Genomic DNA, 20,444 nt, shown 5'->3' with positions numbered 1-20,444 from the left:
AATCAAGAGACTGCTTGTAATTTTATTGTGAAGTTTTAGGGAAAAATATTTTCCATCTCCATCCCTAGCTAATCATGGAAAAGAGGAGTATCAGAGTAGGAGCCGAGGGGGCTTTGGCTGAGACAGCTCTCACTTTATTCATTGTCACAATTCAACTACTTTGGCTGCTTAATCAGATATCTCCTTTTTCTGTTACTGCTCTCATGTTTCCTTGACTTTATTTCAGGAAAGACTTCAGTCCCCTTCCTGCATAGACTTAGAGCATTCTCTGTTGAAGGGTAGGTTTGCAAGTATGTGTACTTTTTTGCTATAAATCTCTCTTTTATTTTTGCTATAAAGGCTAGTCATTTATAAGTGTTAGCTGTCAGTTATAGGTGTCAGCATTGGTTTAGCAACCTTTAAAGCAAAGGAAGTCTAGAAAGAGCAAAACTTTTGGACTTTCCCTGGTTACAGGAGCCATTGAGAGGCTTAGCCTACTCTGAAGCAAAACAAAAAAATGGTGGGAGTCCCCCCTCTCCCCCACCCAACTTCCCAAATAACTGTTTTGAGAGATCCTAACTCCTTTTTTCCATAATTAGCTTATATACAGTTTAACAAATTCTAACAGTACTTAAGGTTAATAGGTCATAAATTCACACTGTATGAAAATAATATTTCCTTTGGAACATGAACTTTTCATATTTTTTGCCATTTATTCATAATCAACTTGGATAATTAGAACAGAGAACTGTATAGTATCAGAAAGAGCTATTCTAAATTTGTAGATCAAGTGTAACAAATCAGTTTTCTTAAACTGTCATAATGCTAATTCATTTGAATAGAATTGTTATGATATATGAGGTCTGTCCAGAAAAAGTTCAGCTATTATTAATATAACAAGAACAGTTTCTGCAGTGTTGGTGTAACCTCACAGCTAAGGAGAGTGGACTGGAATGTGCATGTGTGAACAATGACTATGTCATTGTACTGGTTAGTGGGGGCAGTAGATAGTCGTTGAGGGAGCATGTGTACTGTGTGGCCATCACATTCAAAATGATTGAGTGAGTAGAGTAACTGATCTGCATCAGGTTTTGCATTAAGCTTAAACAGTCCTCCGTGGGAACTGTTCGGATGACTGAAGCAATGGGCAACTGGTGACTGGATTCATCACGACAGTGTGCTCCCTCATGCATCACATCTGGTACAGGTTTTTGGCAAAACATCAAATCACTCAGGTGACTCATCCCCCCTACAGCCCATATTTGGCACCCTGCAACTTCTGGCAGGAACTAAAACTAAAATCACCTTTGAAAGGGAAGAGATTTCAGACCGGCAATGAGATTCAAGGAAATACGACAGAGCAGCTGATGGTGATCGGGAGAACAGCGTGAGGTCCCAAGGTACCTACTTGGAAGGGGACTGAGACATCATTGTCCTGTGTACAGTGTTTCTTGTATCTTGTATCATCTTTAGTAAATGTCCCTATTGTTCCTACTACATGGATGGATACTTTCTGGACAGACTTCGTACGTTTAATTCTTTGTTTTGGTCAGGAAGCCAGGACAAATCCCTGTTTAATCTAGCTAAAGCAGAGGAAATACATCTGATTATAAAGTTAATTATGGCAGGGACCCTCTCTCCATGCCACCCATATCCTCTCCCATTTTTCACTTTTGCCTTTCTACCTGTCATATTCTTTTGTCTTTTCATTTTTATGAAATTTTTCATTTTCTCGTGTTCTTTGCCTTTGTGTTCCTGTGTCTGAAAGCATCCACCTTAATTCTTTATGGACCTCTACTGCAAGAGCACCATGAATCTGGGATCCCTTTGTACCTAGAAAAATAACTCATTTGTCTCACCTGTCTCCTTCTGTTTCAGGCCACTGTGACCAGTGGGTCATTTATATGGTGGCTCACCTTGTACTCAGCAGAAACTATTAGATCAGACTCTTTGAGAATAGAGGAAGATAAGACTGTTTATTTGCATTTAAAGACTATACTGTAGGAAATTGCTATAGGTAGCCAAGTGCCTTTTCTCTTAGGAGGACCATTTACTGTAAGTTTTTTAATTATTTAGGAGCTTTCCATGGCTTAAAAATTAATGTTTTCTATTAATGTAGTAACAGTGTAGACTATGACTTAATGCTATTTCTACCATTATTATTTGACTCTTTTTATTGAAGGACTTACAGAACATCTTTTTCTGTGATGTAACTTTCGAATATAATCATACGTGTTTAGGTGTTATGGAGAAAGTATATTGCATAGTAGTTAAGAGCTGGGAATCTGAGTCAGACTTATCCTAGCTGTACCACTTGCAAGCTGTATGACTACTTCCTGAGCTTTAAATTTTTTAATCTGTAAAATAGCAATAATAGTAGTGCACATATTATATAAGGATAATTTGGAAAAGGTATAAAATATGCCAGTAGATAAATATTTTTAAGTTCATTTAAAAAAGTATTTGAAATAACACTAAAATCTCTCTATTTGGAAGGTAAGAGATAGTTTACTAAAAATATTGAAAAATCTGAGGAGATACAGTTCTTTTTATTTTTTTAAATATTTGATTTATTCTAGCAGTGGAATTGCTGGATCAAAAGGCAGATCTATTTTTAGTTTTTCATACTGTTTTCCATAGTGGTCGTACCAGTGTGCAATCCCACCAACAGCACTAAGAACCCTGAAACACCAATCCAAAAGAACTTATGCACCCCCAATGTCCATAGCAACACAATTTACAATAGCCAAGTGCTGGAAGCAACTGAGGTGCCCATCAGTAGATGAATGGATCAAAAAACTATGATACATTTACACAATGGAATTCTATGCAGCAGAAAGAAAGAAGGAGCTCCTACCCTTTGTGACAGCGTGGATGGAGCTGGAAAGCATTATGCTAAGCGAAATAAGCCCAGTGGTGAAAGACAAATACCATATGATCTCACCTTTAACAGGAACCTAATCAACAAAACAAACAAGCAAAATATAACCAAAGACACTGAAATTGAGAACAGGTTGACAGTGACTAGAGGGGAGAGGGGAGGGAATTTCATGGGAAAAGGGGAAGGGTTTGCAGGAACAAGTATAAAGGACACATGGGCAATAACAAGGCGGGGGGTGGAAATGGGAGGGAGGTGGGAGGGCTGTGGGGGTAGGCTGGTATGGGGGTAAAAGGCAGAAAACTGTACTTGAATAACAATTAAAATAAAAAAACTAAAAATAAATAAATATTTGATCTATTTATTTTTAGACAGAGGGGAAGGGAAGGAGAAAGAGAGGGAGAGAAACATCAATGTGTGGTTGCCTCTCGCACGCCCTACACTGGCGGACCTGGCCCACAGTCCAGGCATGTGCCCTGACTGAGAATTGAACCGGCAACCCGTTGATTCTCAGGCTAGTGCTCAGTCCACTGAACCACACCAGCCAGGGCTACAGTTCTTTAAGAAACTAATTTTGTACTGTTTTATATATATATAAATATTTTTTCCTTTGATAGGGTTTTCCAGAAAAGGATCTTCTGCACTGTCCATCTAAGGATGCAATTGAAGCTCATTTTATGTCTTGTGTGAAAGAAGCTGATGCTTTAAAGCACAAAAGTCAAGTAATCAATGAAATGCAGAAAAAAGATCACAAGCAGCTATGGATGGGATTACATAATGGTAAATACAGCAATGTTGAATTTCATAGTAACCCTGTATAAAGTATGAAAGTAACTATAATTCTGTAGTTGGCAATATCTTAGGATTGGTAGTACAAGTTTTAATTCCAGTTTCTAGACACAAAATTTTACAAATAAGCTACCTTTAGTCATCCCCATATATTGTACCCTTCCAACATCTTTCTCTTCCCGGATTCCCCAGCCATTAGACTGATTGCTTTGCCCATAACATATGCAGTAGAAACTTCTTGCGTTTAGCTTCTAGAAAAAGTGCCCTTACTCTTAATCTTGATCCTTCTGGAACTGCAATTGAATACGCTGTTTGCATACCAAAGTACCTCCATTTGGGTAGGGTGTGAACTTCAACCTCTGTTTACTCAGAACTGTGAAACTTGCTTTGTGTTTAGATTCTGTATTGGCCGGTTTAGAAAATACACCCAAGGGAAAACGGAGGGCAATCTGCAATTCACTATTCTTCATCTTTTAGAAGATCATAGCTTTTTAATCTTGTCTGCACTTATTGCCCTCCAGTGCCTTCAAACAGTTCTGTGTACAGGAAGTCCTTGCTTTGCAAAAGTCCAGTTTGCATGATTTTAGTTAAATAGTACTATTCTCAGTTGCCAAGAGAGTAAATCTTAAAAGTTCTCATCAAAAGAAAAAAAAGTTGTTTTGTAACTTTGTATGATGACTAATGATAACTAGACTTTTTGTGGTAATCATTTTGCAGTATATACAAATATTGAATTATTGTGTTATACACCTGAAATTAATATAATGTTACATGGTAATTATACCCAAACTTAAGAAAAGAAAAATACACCACCAGTTTCCCAAGAATATGGTTCAAATTTCATTTGCCATGTATATATTAACTGAATAATTACATAAAGTGCAAACTGTATTGCTAGCTCTTCAATCCACAGATCATTATGTAACAATACACATGCATCATGATCAGTGACCAATCACTTTACTTTTCAACATCTGTCAGTGAATCATCATTATGTATCTGTTATTTTCATCCACAGACAGCAAAGCATGTAATGCTACCTCCTTGTCTCCAGTGATACACCCACGGAACATTTTATAACACTGGATAATTGAAAGAGAAAATTGGCCCAAAAGGTGAAAATGTTGTAGAAAGAAAAAGTGATAATTCTGGGAGTGAAATTTGAATAGAATGTAATGGAATTAGAGAAGACATGGCTGACTGTGATAATGTGGACACTACTGCCATTTCAGAGGATTTAGAAAGCAGCACCCATTTTAGGACAGGAAATTCGTGCAGGTAAACTTTCCCACATAAATGTGGAAAGTGGTTGTGATGATTACATTATCTCAGAGGAAGTGATGCTGGCAAAACACTCATTAAAGGACAGATATTTCATGACATTGAAAGCACAGATGATAGTATGTTAGGAATTGATTCAAACTCTTAGGATAGTTTACCACAGTTTATGAAAGATGCTTTCTTGTAAGTTTCATGTCAAGGAAGCAAGCACTATTCAAACACACTTAAGTTTGGTGTTTTTTTACAAAGAAAACACTTTAATTTTTTGTGCTTTTAATGTTTTATATTACTGTGTACTAAATAAATATTAGTCTTAACTATTTTTCTCATTTTTCTATACATTCATAACCATCAGAGTTCTTTATGTTTTTTTTAAAGCTCACAGAATAATCATAATTTTTCCCATTAACTGTCAAGATCACTTTGTATGTTTATATCTTGCACAGTCGCTTTTCCAGTCCGTGCAAAGCACGGACTACCTGTATTTTGTCCATTTTTCATGGTGGTTTTTGGACAGGTCATTAGTCCAATATAAAGTTGTCTTTCATGACAACAGTTAGAATAAAAGAGAAGCCTCCCTTCGCCCCCCAGAAAAGAACTATTAATTTGAAAGATGTGATCCAGTTTTATCTTTTAGACTATATTGTTGCCATGTCAAAGAGGTGTTTGTAGTTATTTAGTGTTTATTAAACTTCCATTACACAAAATACAGAGTATTATGTGACTTCAGTATACAAAAGTCACATATTTTATGACCCTATGGACTGTAAATTAAATTTTCTCATTTTTAAGTTTCTTAGATTTGACCTGAGTTGTAAGGAGTTACTCCTTAGTTTCATATTGGTACCTGTGGTATTTATCAACTAGATTATTGCAGAGGCAGGCACAAGGCCTTTTACCTCATTTAATATTACTAAATACCCAAATTTTTATGAGATGATTAAAAGGGTTTACAATCCCTTAAGGTATGCATTTCCCTTTTCCTTGCTGCCTGTTTGAAGATGAAGTGACATTTTAGGAGACTTGTGAAATCAGAAGATTGCCTAAATGGAAGAAGACAGGAATCTTCTAAAGAGAACAGGGATCTGAGAATAATTTGGCTTTGGAATTGAAGTAAATAATTTAAATGGACATTTAAGTAGATGTTCTTGAACTCTGTTGTGAATGTGAGGAGTCAGCTATAGATTGCTTGGGGATTCAGCACAGGATTCTAAAAAAGATTGAAATGATTCATTTGGGGTACTGGAGGATTGGCTGTGGAGGGTGATGGTTACGAATTGTGAAAACAAAGGCCTGGTTTTTAAGTACCAGCTCTACCTAGTAGCTTTTTAGGACAAATCACTCAGTTCTTTTAGTTTCAATTTCTTTATCTGTGAAATAAGAGAGTATCTATTTCTCCTATAGTTGTCTTTACTGTCTTTAGAGCATTTGAAAGGAAGCATAGCTGTCTTGATAAACATAATTATTGAGAAGTCACTTAGAGACTCTAGAACTGGGGTTGGCAAACAGTGGCAAACAAAGGGCCAAACACCTGTTTATATAAATAAAGATTTATTAGAACCCTGCCACACCCATTCATTCATGTATTGGTTATATCTGCTTTCATGCTACAACAGCATGGTGTAGCAGACACCATGTGGCCCACAGCCTAAAATGTTTATTATCTTTGACACTTTTAGAAAATATTTGTCAGCCCATAGAAGGTTGATCAAACCAACAGCTAATGTTTATTATTGACCTAAGGCATGACTCAAAATGTCACACATTCAGAACTTGATGTAATATAATGTATCAGACTTAGTTTAATACTGCCTTAGTGATATTTTTTAGAATAAAATTAACCTTTCTCTGTTTTTGTTTTAGCTCATATTATTTATTAAAGTTTATAAATTACTTTTCAAATTCAGCTTTATTAAATTTGACTTAAGCTGGTATGTGGTTAAAATATATTTTATTCCATTTTTATATTTAGCTATAAATTATTTTTGTAGTTGTGATGTTTGTTTTTTTTTCATACTGATAATGATAGGGCTTATACGCTCAAAACTATTTATGGTATCCTGTGTATACTGGAGACCTTGAGAGTTTATTCATTTAGAACATTTTTAACTGGGTGAAAGTTGTTTGTAGAAAATGTTATTATCTACATTAAGGTAAATTGATGAAAGGTGGGTATAGTAGTAGTAATTTGTTCCTTCGGCATAGAATGCTCTTTCTCATATTTTTTGTCTGTGTCACTCCTACTTATGTTTTTTGCTCATCTCTTTTACCACCTATGTGAAGCCTTCCCTATTTTTTTAGCCAACAAATATTGAACATCTAACATGTGCCTGACAGTAGACTTGGAGCTAGTAATCACCCCCCAGTGGTAGAACAGACATGGATCCTGTGTTCGCGGAACTTGCCGACGAGTGGAGAAAGAACTGTCGTTTCATACTGTCATCACTCCACGTTCATTTATATGCACTTTGGCTCTGTATTTCATCACATTCTGGAGTAGTTATACTTTATGTATTCTGCTAGAACATAAATTTCTCCTGATTGAAATGTGTTGCACCTTTGGGTATCCCCAGCACCTATTCTAGTCTTTCACATAGAGTAGACAAAATAAATATTGATGGAATGACTTTCATTTTATTTCTTTCTAATACTGTAAGGAAGTCACATTGATAGCTTTTTATGAATAGTTTAATACTAGTATAAAATAAGAAAAGTGCCTTGTTTGAATTTGTTTACTGAAATAGACTTTATGTTTAAGATTTTTCCATCCAGGGTGGGCTGGAATGGGAGTAAAAGGGAGAAAACTCTACTTGAACAATGATTAAAATAAAAAAAAAAGAATTTTCCATCCAAAACAAAGTCCTATTAATTTGTGAAGTTACAGATATTTCGTTTTTTGGTTAGTATAATTGCAAATTGGTAAAGATTGAGATACAGAAGATAGTAAGTTTATTATTCAGAACTGCACCTGTAGAACATAACAACTAAACAACTATTTAAACAATTTTTGAATACTTTCAAATGCTAATTTTAATTTTTCAGATCTCTGTGAAAGAGAAATAAGAAAAGCTTTTGAAACCAAGAAAACTCATTTAGGACAAACGCTGCCTTTCAGTGTTTTTTGGGGGTTTTCATTTTAGATAGAAAAGTATTTAACTTCCTTGTGCAACAGAGTTAGTGACCACACACACACACACACAAAAAGAAAGTAACGTTTTTATCATTTACGAGGCAGTTTTCACATATGCAGGCTATTTTCTATTAAATATCAAGCTGTTTTTCTTGTAAGCTAGAGATTTTGAGGAAACCTCTAAAAAATATTTATAATGTAGGAGTTAGTTTTCAGCCTTAATTTTCTGTATATACCAAAAAAGAAAAGTTGGGATCATAAATTCTATAGACCTTCAAGTAAATGCAAGTTTTGACTGCTAAATATGTTGAATATAAACATTGTTTCTAAAGTGTGGTTCATCTCTTTGAGCTAAGTTACATTTTAAAGAAATTAATTTGTTAGTGTACCATTCTAACTTAAAACTGATTTTTAAAGGACAAAGCAATTAGTTAAAGATGATTTTTATAACAAGTCATAACCTTTTGAAAGTTTTGTTTGGTAGGTGATGTAAAAGGTAAATTCAGTGGTTCTAGCTCTTTGGAGGCTTGTATGACAGAGACTGTTGGGCCGTAATTACATTGCTTTGTTTTCATCAGTTGCATGTAGTAGAGTAAATATTTGACTGAGAATCTATTGCTCAGAGAAGAACATTGGACCTGATCTTTATTTGCCAGCTGTTATCGGTTGTGTGGCCATGGCAGGTCACTTTTCTCTGCAAGCTGGAGTTTCCTTATAAATGTGAAGGTATTAAAACCTCACAAGACTCAAATTCAAGGGCTATAAAGTGGTAATAACAAATACCTAATTCTGACGATTATTCACAATTGACTTTAGAAGGACCTCTTGGAAGAATAAGTAGTGTTCATAATTTCTCTCTTTTTCCCTTTCTCCCCCTTTCTCTTTTCCCTCTAACCCCTTTGCCACCCTTTTCTCCCCGACCCTTTTAAGTAGGACTTGGGTGGAAGGTAATCAATAACTTGCCAGAAATATGTGGTGTTGTAGTGGAAAGACAGCTAAGAAAGAGACATGAGATTCTAAGGTCTGCAAGAGTGATGTTGTAGAATGTGATGCAAGAATGTCTAGGCTGCTGCATGGAAAATGAAAGAGGGAGCCAAGAGTGGAAATGATCAGGCGCTAGTGGTAGGTCCAGGAATAAGAGGACGGTGGCCTTGAGGGTAAGAATAATGTACCAGAATGAAATGCTTGGCCTGTCTGACGCCACCTTGTTCAGGCCTGCTTTGCTCCTGTGGCCTTTAGGTTAAGAGCCTCTGCTTAGTCTTGCATGTAGACATGCAGATCATTAGAGGAATTCTGCTTGTGGCTTGAGTTTTACAAAAATAGTCTGTTGTCAGAAGGTGCCTATAACCGAGGTGATAAGGAAAGTATGTACAAAAAAATAATGAATGTTTATCAAAGATTTGCAGGAACCTGCTGCACAATCTTCCTTGGACCCCTGGTGGCACCCAGGTGTATATGGTTGTCAATCACCTCTTGCCCATCTCACTTCCCCTTCCCTCAACATAAAAGAAGCCTGAACTCTGTATTTTCAGGTGATGGATTGGAAGATTAGGTCTCCCCATCTTCTCAGTTAGTGTCTTCTCGATCAGTAAGCCTTTCCTTACTTCAGGGTCTGGTATTTTGAGTTTTGGCCTTTTGATGCATTGGGGCACAGGGACTTTGTACTAGTAACAATAGTTGAGATGGAGAAAAGTCAATGGGTCTGGGTTTGTTTTTTTTTTCCAGAGGTAGAATTGACAGAATTTATTGTTAGATTGGATGTCAGTTTAGGGTGAAAGAAAGGAAAGAATCATTTTTGGGTTCTGACTTGGGCAGCTAGATGGATAGTGGTGCTTTATACTGTGATATGACATAACTAGGTATAGAATAGGTTTGGGATAGGGAACAAAGCTTAATTGAGAACGTAAGCTTTGGGTTCAAAAGTATGAAATGTCTCTGAGACATTCATGTGGAGATGTATTGAGTCAGATATTAAGTAGTGTGCGTGCTGTAGATGGAGAAAGCCTAATAGACTTGAATCAAATTCTGTAGCTTCTAATTTCATATTTGTTTACTTTTACAGTAAGTGCCATCTTTATTTTATTTTTAATCTTCCTAGTAATACACAGCACTGAGACATGGAAAAGCCCCTTATATCGTGGACGTTTGGCAATTCCCCGTACCCACTAATCATCGTGGGCTTTTCTTTCTGCATACAGCAGTTTGCCATTTCTGTTGTTTTGCTTGCAATACAATAAGGTGAATAAGTTCAGTCTGAAGCTGTGTGTGTGGCATTCAAGAATCCACAACTTTGAGGAATTTGCTTAAAGCAAATTTGTAACTTGCTTGAGCATTCAGTTAAGTTTTACTGTGGAACAAACAAGCATTTTACTATTTTACATGTTTTAAATCAATCTCTTAATATTTCACTTTCTGTAATTAAAAATAATGATGGATTTATGCATTGGCATTTTAATATAAAACCATAAAGGTACTTTACTAGGCTTCTGGAGATATATTGCTGTTGAAAATTACATGATTTAAGTGAATAAATTTGGTAATACTTTGGATCATAGCCTCTTCTTACAGTGCTCTGGGTGTAGTTGGCAGTGAACATCACGAATAATAAAACTTGATGAAACCATTTAGACAGTTAATTTCATAATACACTACAGATTATACTCACGTAAGTTTATTGCGAAGAGTCTCTTAATAACAGTGAATGGTGTATGTCCCAGAGTTCATCAAGGGTAGAGAATAACATTTTGTATATGAGATTCAGTTGATATATATATAATTATATATGACTCAATTGATACTTCAGTCTGCAGCCTGATGAATAATTGAAAATATTTTTAGTGAACTTGTGTTGTGGGAATATAAAGGTTTAGTTTGTAATGCCCTTTTAAATAAAATTTCTTATCATCTATAGTAAAAAGACTGTTGTATGTTTTATTTATATTTGATCTAGTTAAAAAACTTAAAAATTTATGCTAACATACTGTCATTTTTATTCTAAGTTTGAGAAGGTTTGAGATACTTATGAATATGGTATACTATATGGAGGAAATGCAAATATCTGTCTGATCAGTGATTTTCACTCTTGGGAGCCATGAACATAATTACTGTTTGAATTTACACAAACATCTGTACATATGCATATGTAGTTTAACTTATTTTAAAATGTTTTCTATTTTTAAATATTGTTTTAATTTTTTAAGATTTAGGTATAATTGGCATTTAATATTAATTTCAGATGTAAAACATAATGATTCAGTATTTGTATATATTGCAGAAATGGTCACCACAATGTCTAGCTGACTTCCCTTTCATGGTTAGAAACATTTTTTTTTCTTGTAATGAGAACTATTAAGATCTCTTAGTGACTTTCAAATACCAATACAGTATCGTTAGCTATAGTTACCATGTGTTACATTACATCTCCAGGACTGATTTACTTTACAACTGGAAATTTGTACCTGTTTACCCCCTTTACTCATTTCTTTGACCCCTTCCATTCCTGTCTCTGACAACTACAATCTGTTCTCTGTATCTGTGAGCTTGTTTTTTGTTTCTTAGAGTCCACGTATTAGTGAAATCATACAGTATTTGTCTTTGATTCATTTCACTTAAGCATAATGCTCCCAAGATCCATTTATGTTGTCACAAATCGCTGAATAATATTCCATTGTATACATGTACTACATAGGTTGTTTCCATATCTTGTTTATTGTAAATAAGGCTGCAATGAACATACATCTTTTCTAGTTAGTGTTTTCATTTTCTATTTCCAGTAAATACCCAAAAGTAAAATTGCTGAATCATGTGGTAGTTCTACTTTTAAATTTTAGGGGAACCTCCATACTAATTTCTGTAGTATCTGCACTAATTTACATTCCCACCAACAGTGCACAGGGGCTCCCTTTTCTCCACAGCCTCTTCAACACTTCTTATTTCTTATCTTTTTGATAATAGCTATTTTAACTGGTATGAGGCTATATTTCACTGTGGTTTTGATTTGCATTTGCTTGATGATTAATGATGTTGAGCATCTTTTCATGTACCTGCTGGTCATCTGTATGCCGTCTTTGGGAAAATGTCCTTTTAGATTTTCTGCTCATTTTAATAAGATTGGAGTGGGGTTTTTTCTTTTTTCTTTTTTCTTCTTCTTTTTTTCTCTTCTTTTTTTGCTCTTGAGTTTTATGAGTTTTTTATATACTTTGAATATTAACCCCTTACCAGAAATATCATTTGCAAAATATCTTCTCCCATTTGGTTGGTTGCTTTTTTGCTTGTTGCTGGTTTCCTTTGCTGTGCAGAAGCTTTTTAGTTTGATGTAATGCCACTTGTTTATTTTTTGCTTTTGTTACTTCAGTGTCTGATTCAAAAAATCATTGCCAAGACCTGTGCCAATGTGTATATGCACATACAGTTTAACTTACTTTGTTTTTGAGTGAATGTTTTGTTTCAAACTTAATTTCATGATTCTCCTTAAGAGAGAGAATAGCTAAGATGTATTTACTTTCCTAATATTTGTTTTGTCAGTTAGCTCCTCATCACTTTTCTTTAACCCAGTTTTCTCAGAGTGTAGACAGTGGGCCAGAGGCATCAGCATTACCTAGGAACTGATTAGAAATGTACTTGGCTAACTGAACCAAACTCCGGGGGCATCCCAGCAGCCTGCGGTTTAGCAAGGTATTGGGATGACTAAATTCAGTTTGAGAACCACTGCTCTGGAGCTGTATTTCTCAGCCTTGGCATTATAGACATTTTGGACTGGATAATTCTTTGATGTTGGGGAAGAGAGGGGGCTGTCCTGTGTACTATAGGATGTTTGGCAGTATTCCTGTCCTCTGCCAACTTACTAGAGGCCAGTAGCACACTACTTCCCAGTCTGGATCATGATGTTAAAAATGTCTCTATGCCCTGGCTGATGTAGCTCAGTGGATTCAGCGCGGGCTGTGAACCAAAGCATCGCAGGTTCAATTCCCAGTCAGGGCACATGCCTGGGTTGCAGGCCACGGCCCCCAGCAACCGCACATTGATGTTTCTCTTTCTCTCCCTCTCTCCTTCCCTTCCCTGTCTAAAAATAAATAAAATCTTAAAAAAAAAATGTCTCTAGCCGTTGCCCAAATACACCCTTAGAGGCAGAATCATCCCATTAGAGAAGCCCTGCTCTGAAGAGAGGTGAGGTGGTAGAGTTAACAGATAGAATTGCTTCTCCTTTAGTGAAGTGGTGACCACTTGTTGGATCCTCGAGTTCTATCCTAGGCATTTCACGTGAATTATCACTGTTAACCACAACAGCCTTGTGAGATAATTTGAAAGTGTGGAGCTTGGGCCAGCCCATTTATAAAGTTTCTCATCTGTTTCACTAGCTCAGCCCTTGAGAACTAGTACGTTCAGTTGTTATAATGACTCATTTAGACTATATTTGAAAGTATATTCCTTAAAAAAAGAAAATTGGCATATAAACAAATTAAAGTTATTTTAACCAGTTAACTCTTTCTTGTATGTAAACCTAGACATAATTGTTTCTGGACAATGGGGATTATTTTATTTTTGCTGAGGTGACTACTAAAGGAGAAATGAATCAATAGTATGCTACCATTTCAGTAAGACTGTTTGTGCTTACATTTTTGAAGTAACCGGTGTTGTCTTTTCCTTGCTTCCTTTCCTCTCCCTCTCTAGCTTTCCTTGTGGCACTTGATCTAGTTTTGCATACATTAATAACATTTCTGTCTTTCTTATCTCTCATTCAAATTTACCTAGTCTCTGACCCATTCCTTCATTATCTTACCTAGTCTCTACACATTCCTTCATTGCCTTTCATTTTCCTTCATTTATCATTATCTACGTAGATGGCCAGAAGAACATTTTAGCTCAGCAGTCTGTAATTAACGCTAGCCCGTGTGTGACTTATTCCCAGTTACCTATTTCACGTACTTTTTAACAAAGACGTGGCAATTACTTTATTGAGAATTTCAGAATCTAAGCCATTCCTCTCCCAACCTCCCACCCTATCTCTGTGACATTCTGTTTACTCCATCTCTGCGTACGTAGACAGACCAGTCCTGATTAGTGGCTGTGAAAATGAGTTCTGGATGTCTGAATTCTCTGTATTAATGATGTCTTTTCCTGAACCAAAGAAGTAAGTGCAATTTGATGATAGTGCTAATTCCTTATTATTCGTTACATGTTTCTTATTGCTTTAAAAACTATAGAAGATTCAGAAATTCTTTTATGTGAACATCATATTTAAATATTAACATATACTAGTGTTTTAATTAACATTCTGAGAGCTGCAAGGTTTTAATCCAAACACCAAAAATCAGCCCCTTAAAAAAAATGAGTACAAAATAAATACATTCGTTTATCTAAGGTGGAGCATGTTTAGTCAAGTTCTGATTTTTATCTTCAAAGTGGCTTTCTACTTAAGTATTTTTTCCCACAGGGTCCATTTAGAATTCAGACTGTTCTTGATTCCCTGGCCTTTTTTTTTTTTTTTTAAACATCTAGCTTATTTCTATCATTAACAGTGGACAGAAATATCTCAAAGTACTTTTAATTGGAGTTAATTTCCATAAAATATTAAATCAACAAGATTTTATTTTATTTCAGATTACCATAAGCCATACTCATAACTAAACTTCAAGAATCTGTAGCTGTTTTTCTCAATCTGTCTTCTTGTTTTTGTTAATCTATGTCTTACATTTTCTCATAGACTTGTTTAGGGGAAAAGCTTTACATTTAGAAGTTTTCCTCCCATTATTTTTATTTATCAAATTATTGATGTTACACTTAAAGAATGTTACTATACACTCAAAAGAATACTGTGTAATATTCAGATATTTGAGTTGTAAGTGAATAAGTTGATAAATACAAGTAGAATCATTTCTAATTTTAACTGTATTTTTGTTTTTACTCTTAGAATTCTTGGAAATCCTGGTTAAATTTTTGTCCCTTGTAGAATACATTATGTATATCACTTATCACTAAAAGCTACTGAGTATGTTTAAAATAATATTTAACCCAAAATAAACTCATTATGGGAAGTTATAAAGTATAGTTTACAAAATATTCAGTGGGCTGTATTTTTGAGGTATACGTATAATTTTAAGAATCAACTTTGTTTTGGCAATGAATGAGTTGTTAAAATAAATTAACACCTCAGTAGTCCTACTGGCTAAAATTCAACTATGATTTTTCAGTTTCACTCATCATTGTCCTTGTCTTCTTTTAAGAGGTAGTTCTTAATTAAGTGATGTTTTCCATTGATTATCACAGTGCATTTTCCCTGGTTCTCATAAAAAAATTATGACTTAGTGAACATGTTGAAGCAAATATTATTCCGGTAGCAGTGACTGCTAACTCTTCGTTTTTGCTGTGTATAAATGCCAAAGATGATGAAACTACTGTGGTCACTTAAAAATTACTTTTGTTCTCACCTTCTAAGTTCTTCTAACAGGGCCAGTAATCAAATTAACAGAGACAGATTAACAGGAGAAAATGTACAAAGTTTACTATATGAATGCACAGTCAGGGTGCCATGTAAACTGAGAGCCCCAATTGCATGAGGCAGTATGAAGTTTATATGCTGTTATGGACGAAGGAGGAAGGAGGGTAGGAGTCTGAGATTTCAAAGGAATAGACAATTTACAGGTAGCTGAGGAAGAGCAGGACAAAGGTGGCAGGCAAATTCTTGCTAGCCAACCCAGAAAACAGTGGGGCCTGGGGGCATCTAGCTGGTAGGCCAGTGCCTGGAGCCTGCCTCTCTAATGGTGTAAGGTGAATATGCTGTTTCCCTTCCTGGACCTGGCCTTTCCACCTGAATCTCTTGGGCAGGAAAGAGAAGGAGTCAAGGGTTCTTTATGAGTCTTTTGTTTCTTAAAAATCAGTTTAAAATTAATATCCCAAAAGGCAAAGTTTTGGGGTGGCAAAACTTTGGTTCCCTTCACTGTTATACCTGACACTACCATGAATTTTGAAGTATAAAACTCTAGAATTTTTGATAATATGAGCATTCCATTCATTAAAGGTTCCCCACATTCTTGTAATCATAAGTTATTAAACTGACTCAACTTGTAGTTTTACCAAGCAAGTAGTATTTTCATTTATAGAATTATTACTGCATATTTTCTGTGATATGGTAGTGTCCCTGAGAGTCTACTGGCTCAGTGAGCTCAGGCAAATATGTACTGCATTTTGTCAAATATAATGCACACTTTTTGCCCAAATATTTGAGGAGAAAATAAGGATGTGCATTATACATGGGTAATACTAATTCCATTTCTATATAAATGTTTTTAATTCTTTTATTTATACTTAATGCGTTAAAAGTGTAACTCTAAAAAGCAGTAATGATACCTCTATGCAAAATAATACTCTGGCATATGGTAATCGGTTTTGCTTCTAAATGTAAATAAATAAAAATTGAATTAAAAAATTAACACAAAAGATTTTTTTCCTGAAAGTTTGGCCAAAAACTTGGGTGTGCATTATACACAGGAGTGTGTTACACACTGTGAACTCTGGGTGCCTGCTGTGAACTGCAGTTTCCTCCCAGTAAAATGCTGTGAAAGTAACGTAAAAACCACACTGGGTTTTAAAAATGCCTAAATTCTGTCCAGGTGTGTTGTTATTAATAAAAATGATCTCTGAGGTCCTCTTACTGTTAGAATCCACAACTTTTTACTCTAGCATGTTTGGTTTAGTACCACTTCTTCACCCGCTTAACCTTTAACATGCTTGTTAGCATCTGGCATTTAGTCGCCTGCATTTGAGGAGATGGGGGCAGGTTGGGGAGAAGTTGAACCATCAAGCACTACTGATTTCAAGGTGAAGGACCAATTAGACCTGTTAAAACTTATGTTAATTTTATTTATGTCAATTTGGATTCCCCAACTACATATTAAGTGAAGGATAAAGCCTGCTGTGTGTTTTATTTTGTTTGTTTTGTATTTTAGTTCGTTAAACCTCTCAGTACTCAGGTACGTAATAGGAGCATATTGTTGGATAGATTTACCTCTGTGCAGATCCTACAAAGTAAAAACTTGTTTGAGCACACTTTTCATTCTACTCTTTCTTGCCCGCAATTAAACTGGATCTTTATAATATGAACTGTTTGCAAATTGGGAGCTTTTTTTACAAGATATATTTTTCCTGTATCCACCATAGGCAGGTTTGATGGAGTTGAAATAGAACAGAATTGACCTGGAATTATATTACCCTTACTAAATTACTGTGGTGTCTCAGGCCTCGATACTTTTGTATGCATTATCTCAGTGATTCCTCAAAATTAGATAAACATTATCAACTTTGAAAATGAGTAAATAGCTCACAGAGCTAAGCTAGTAAGAGGTGGGATCAGGATTTGAACCTAGATCTCTGATTCAAACATGAGTAATTTTTTAATTCATCTGCAGGTTATTAACTCTGACTACATACTAGAATCAGCTTGGAGCTTCCCAAAGTACAGTTGCCAGGGAGTCTGCAATAATTGGTCTAGAGTGGGAGCCTGACATTAGTATTTTTTTTAAAGCTCCTCAAGGTGATCAAAGTGAGCACCTAATGCTGAGAAATGTTGCATTACTCCAGTGAGCACTGGTGCCCCCTATCTTTTTAAAAGGATTTTGTTATTGTCAATGAGTAATTATTAATAGGATTTTCTCATTTACATTTTCTCACCAGAAACATGAGTGATTTGCATTGGAAAAAACAGTAATCCTGCATAATAAACCACAAAGAGACAGTGAATATAATGGAATATCTATTTCTTTGTCTTTTGGAAATTAAAACAGATTTTTGTTTTTGTCTTATGACTTTGGAATGCTCTCTGAGTAAGTGAAAATGAGCTTGATTATTCCTTAAATTTGTTTCTGGCTGACTGAATTAAGAAAGTGGTAAACTGTAATTTAGCCTAAGAGGAAAAACATTTTCTCAATTTACAGTCATAATAAATCAGATTATTGGTTATAAATCTACAGGTGATTTATACAGGAACACATTTAGTTAATCAGTCTTGGCCTGCCACTCGACTACAGCTCCATAAATCTTTTTTTGGCAAACAAGATACTTTTTACAGATTGTCTTTCAGAGTAAGTGAAGACTGCAGTGTAATTTAAGATTATTTTTTTATTTTTAAGATGAGCACATAGACTGCTGGGGGTTTTGGGGTTTTTTTACATTGTGAAATTTTTGAATTCTGAATCTATGTTGTTACTGGCTCAATTTCAAAATAAATTTGAAATAAACTTTTCTTAATTGGTTGGAATACAGTAATTGAATTCTGTCTACTTAAAAATAAAATCAATTACTGGATTGACTTGGAATACATTAAAGATGTAACTTGCAGTAATGGTTTATTGGCTTGTGATATTGAAATTAAAATTTACAGCCTGCTTTTTTCAGTCCTTGTGACATTAGTTTTCTTTACGTTTCCAGCAGAATTTTTTTAACCATTTATAAAGTAACTAGTATTGACTGGCTCCATTTGTAGACTGATGCTATAAAGGTATAACAACTGTGAGCCTCTTCCTAGATTTATAAGAAAATCCTTTTTTTTTTTCACTCTGCTGTTCCCTAATATTTTAAGACATGTTAGGAGAGCAAGGGGTTGAGAAGGAATGGTTGTTAGATCTTAAAGGTGGTAGAAGTGGAACTCGGGTCACCCTGCCAAGACTGGAGGACACCCCAGATGTTCACTTAGATGTTCTTGGAACACCATTCCTGCCCCCACCGCTATTTCAAGGTATAGCTGGAGGCTAGTGCTGTTGAAATTGATGAAAGGTAAATGGCAACTAAATTGTTCCCACAGAATGATAAAGTAGGGCCTTATGTGGTAGTTGAAAGGATTGGAGGAAGCAAAACGGGACCTGAAGGGAATTTGGTGTTCTTTGTAGAGTTTTGCAACTGGATTGTGTTACAGCTCTTATTCTCCCCACGACGTCTGGCAAAGGTTATTCAACTGCATTACTCCAGGAGGTGGGATTCACATAGAATTTGATGTGAATGGTGCAGACTCTCTGGCCCTGAGCCAGACTTCAACACTCCAGCAATCCTGTGATGATGGGGTTCAGGCAGAAACACTTTCCCGTACTTGTTTTTACCCTTTGCTTACCTTGTTGCTGAATCTAGAAGCTTAGTACCCTCATCAGCCTGAGAGACAAGGCACTCATGTAGTGCTTGCTTTGTGCCAGATACTACTGTATAAGTATTTTATATATTTTTACTCATTTATTCCTTCCATTGTACAGATGAGGAAATTGATACACAAAGTTTAAAACTATCCTGCTTAAACTTACCCAGACATTAAACCCCGAGGAAGTCACTGCTGATCTGAGAGATACAAACACTTTTCTTAAATATTGTTATACATAATGTGTGCGTAAGTTCAAAGTCATAACTAGCTATCTGTACTTACGTTAAGTCACAACGTTTAAGCTATCAGTTTGGTTATAACCCGTGTTATAACCAAAAGATGTGTTAGTTGCTATGCATCCAAAATGGGTTGCTTATCAAATTAGTTTTGCAAGTGTTGTGGAAAGTGTTTATGCCTTGAGCACAGCAACACTGTCTGCGATGTCCGTTACAAACGTTTGCAAAGCCAGTTATTGAAGATGCTGATTAATGTTAAAGACATTTTTGGTTGTAACTTTTAACAATATCTGTGTTTCCATTCCTTGAAAAGAAACATTTTTATTCTTTATATTTTCATATTTCTTTGTTTAATAATTTCTAGACTAACTGAAAATAAATTAAAAAACATGTATTTTATTATATAAATATGCAAATTTACAGGGGGGTTTGTTTGTTTTTTGCATTTTAGCACATACTAGTGGTGACTGTATCTCTCAGACACACGTGACCTACACTCTTAATTTTTTTGACCCCAGCCTCTTCAAGGTAAATGGCAAAGTTAGGCAGCAAACTCAGACAGTGGGGCTCCAGGGTGTCTGCTTTTTCCACTCTGCTATGCTACATTTGGGGTTTCTACTTTTTGTTTTTTCCATTTGCCTAAGTCATTCGTTCATTTAGTTATCTAGTCATTTAACAAAAGTTCATTGAGCATGTACTTTGTGCCAGGAACTTTATAGGGCTGAAAACAAATACCTAACCCTTATGGAACTTATATTTTAGTTTGGGGAGAGAGATAGTTAATAATTAAACAATAGGGTAGTGTTTAGAAGAAAATAGAATAATGCTTTACCTGGAATTATGAGGTGTAAATCTCTGAGGAGGTGACACTTTTTTGAGACTTGAATGGTGAGAAAAAAGCTGCTATATGAAGATTAGAAAAGTAGGGGACTTCAAGCTACTAAACTTGTGATAGGGCCATGAGCTTGATGTCTCTAGGGACAGAATAGAAAAACAGGGTAATGTGGAGCTTAGTAAGCAAGCAGATTGGTA

General features: G+C 35.4%; 1 protein-coding gene across 5 annotated transcripts in view; it reads left to right on the top strand.

Annotated features, from left to right (window-relative positions):
- ATG5 (autophagy related 5) overlaps positions 1 to 20,444 on the top strand; it is a 122,948-nt gene that overhangs the window by 35,076 nt on the left and 67,428 nt on the right. For all 5 annotated transcript variants that reach the window (XM_045843525.1, XM_045843523.1, XM_045843524.1 and 2 more), the window contains one exon: positions 3,475 to 3,637. In XM_045843525.1, the coding sequence (XP_045699481.1) occupies positions 3,475 to 3,637 (163 nt within the window). The remainder of the gene's footprint in view (positions 1 to 3,474; positions 3,638 to 20,444) is intronic.

This window comes from Phyllostomus hastatus, unplaced genomic scaffold, assembly GCF_019186645.2.
Source record: "Phyllostomus hastatus isolate PE091 unplaced genomic scaffold, TTU_PhHast_1.1 phas_contig_40, whole genome shotgun sequence".
NCBI classification, from domain to species: domain Eukaryota; kingdom Metazoa; phylum Chordata; class Mammalia; order Chiroptera; family Phyllostomidae; genus Phyllostomus; species Phyllostomus hastatus.
The sequence above is the reverse complement of the archived record's forward strand: the minus strand, read 5'-3'. Positions and strand labels throughout refer to the sequence as shown.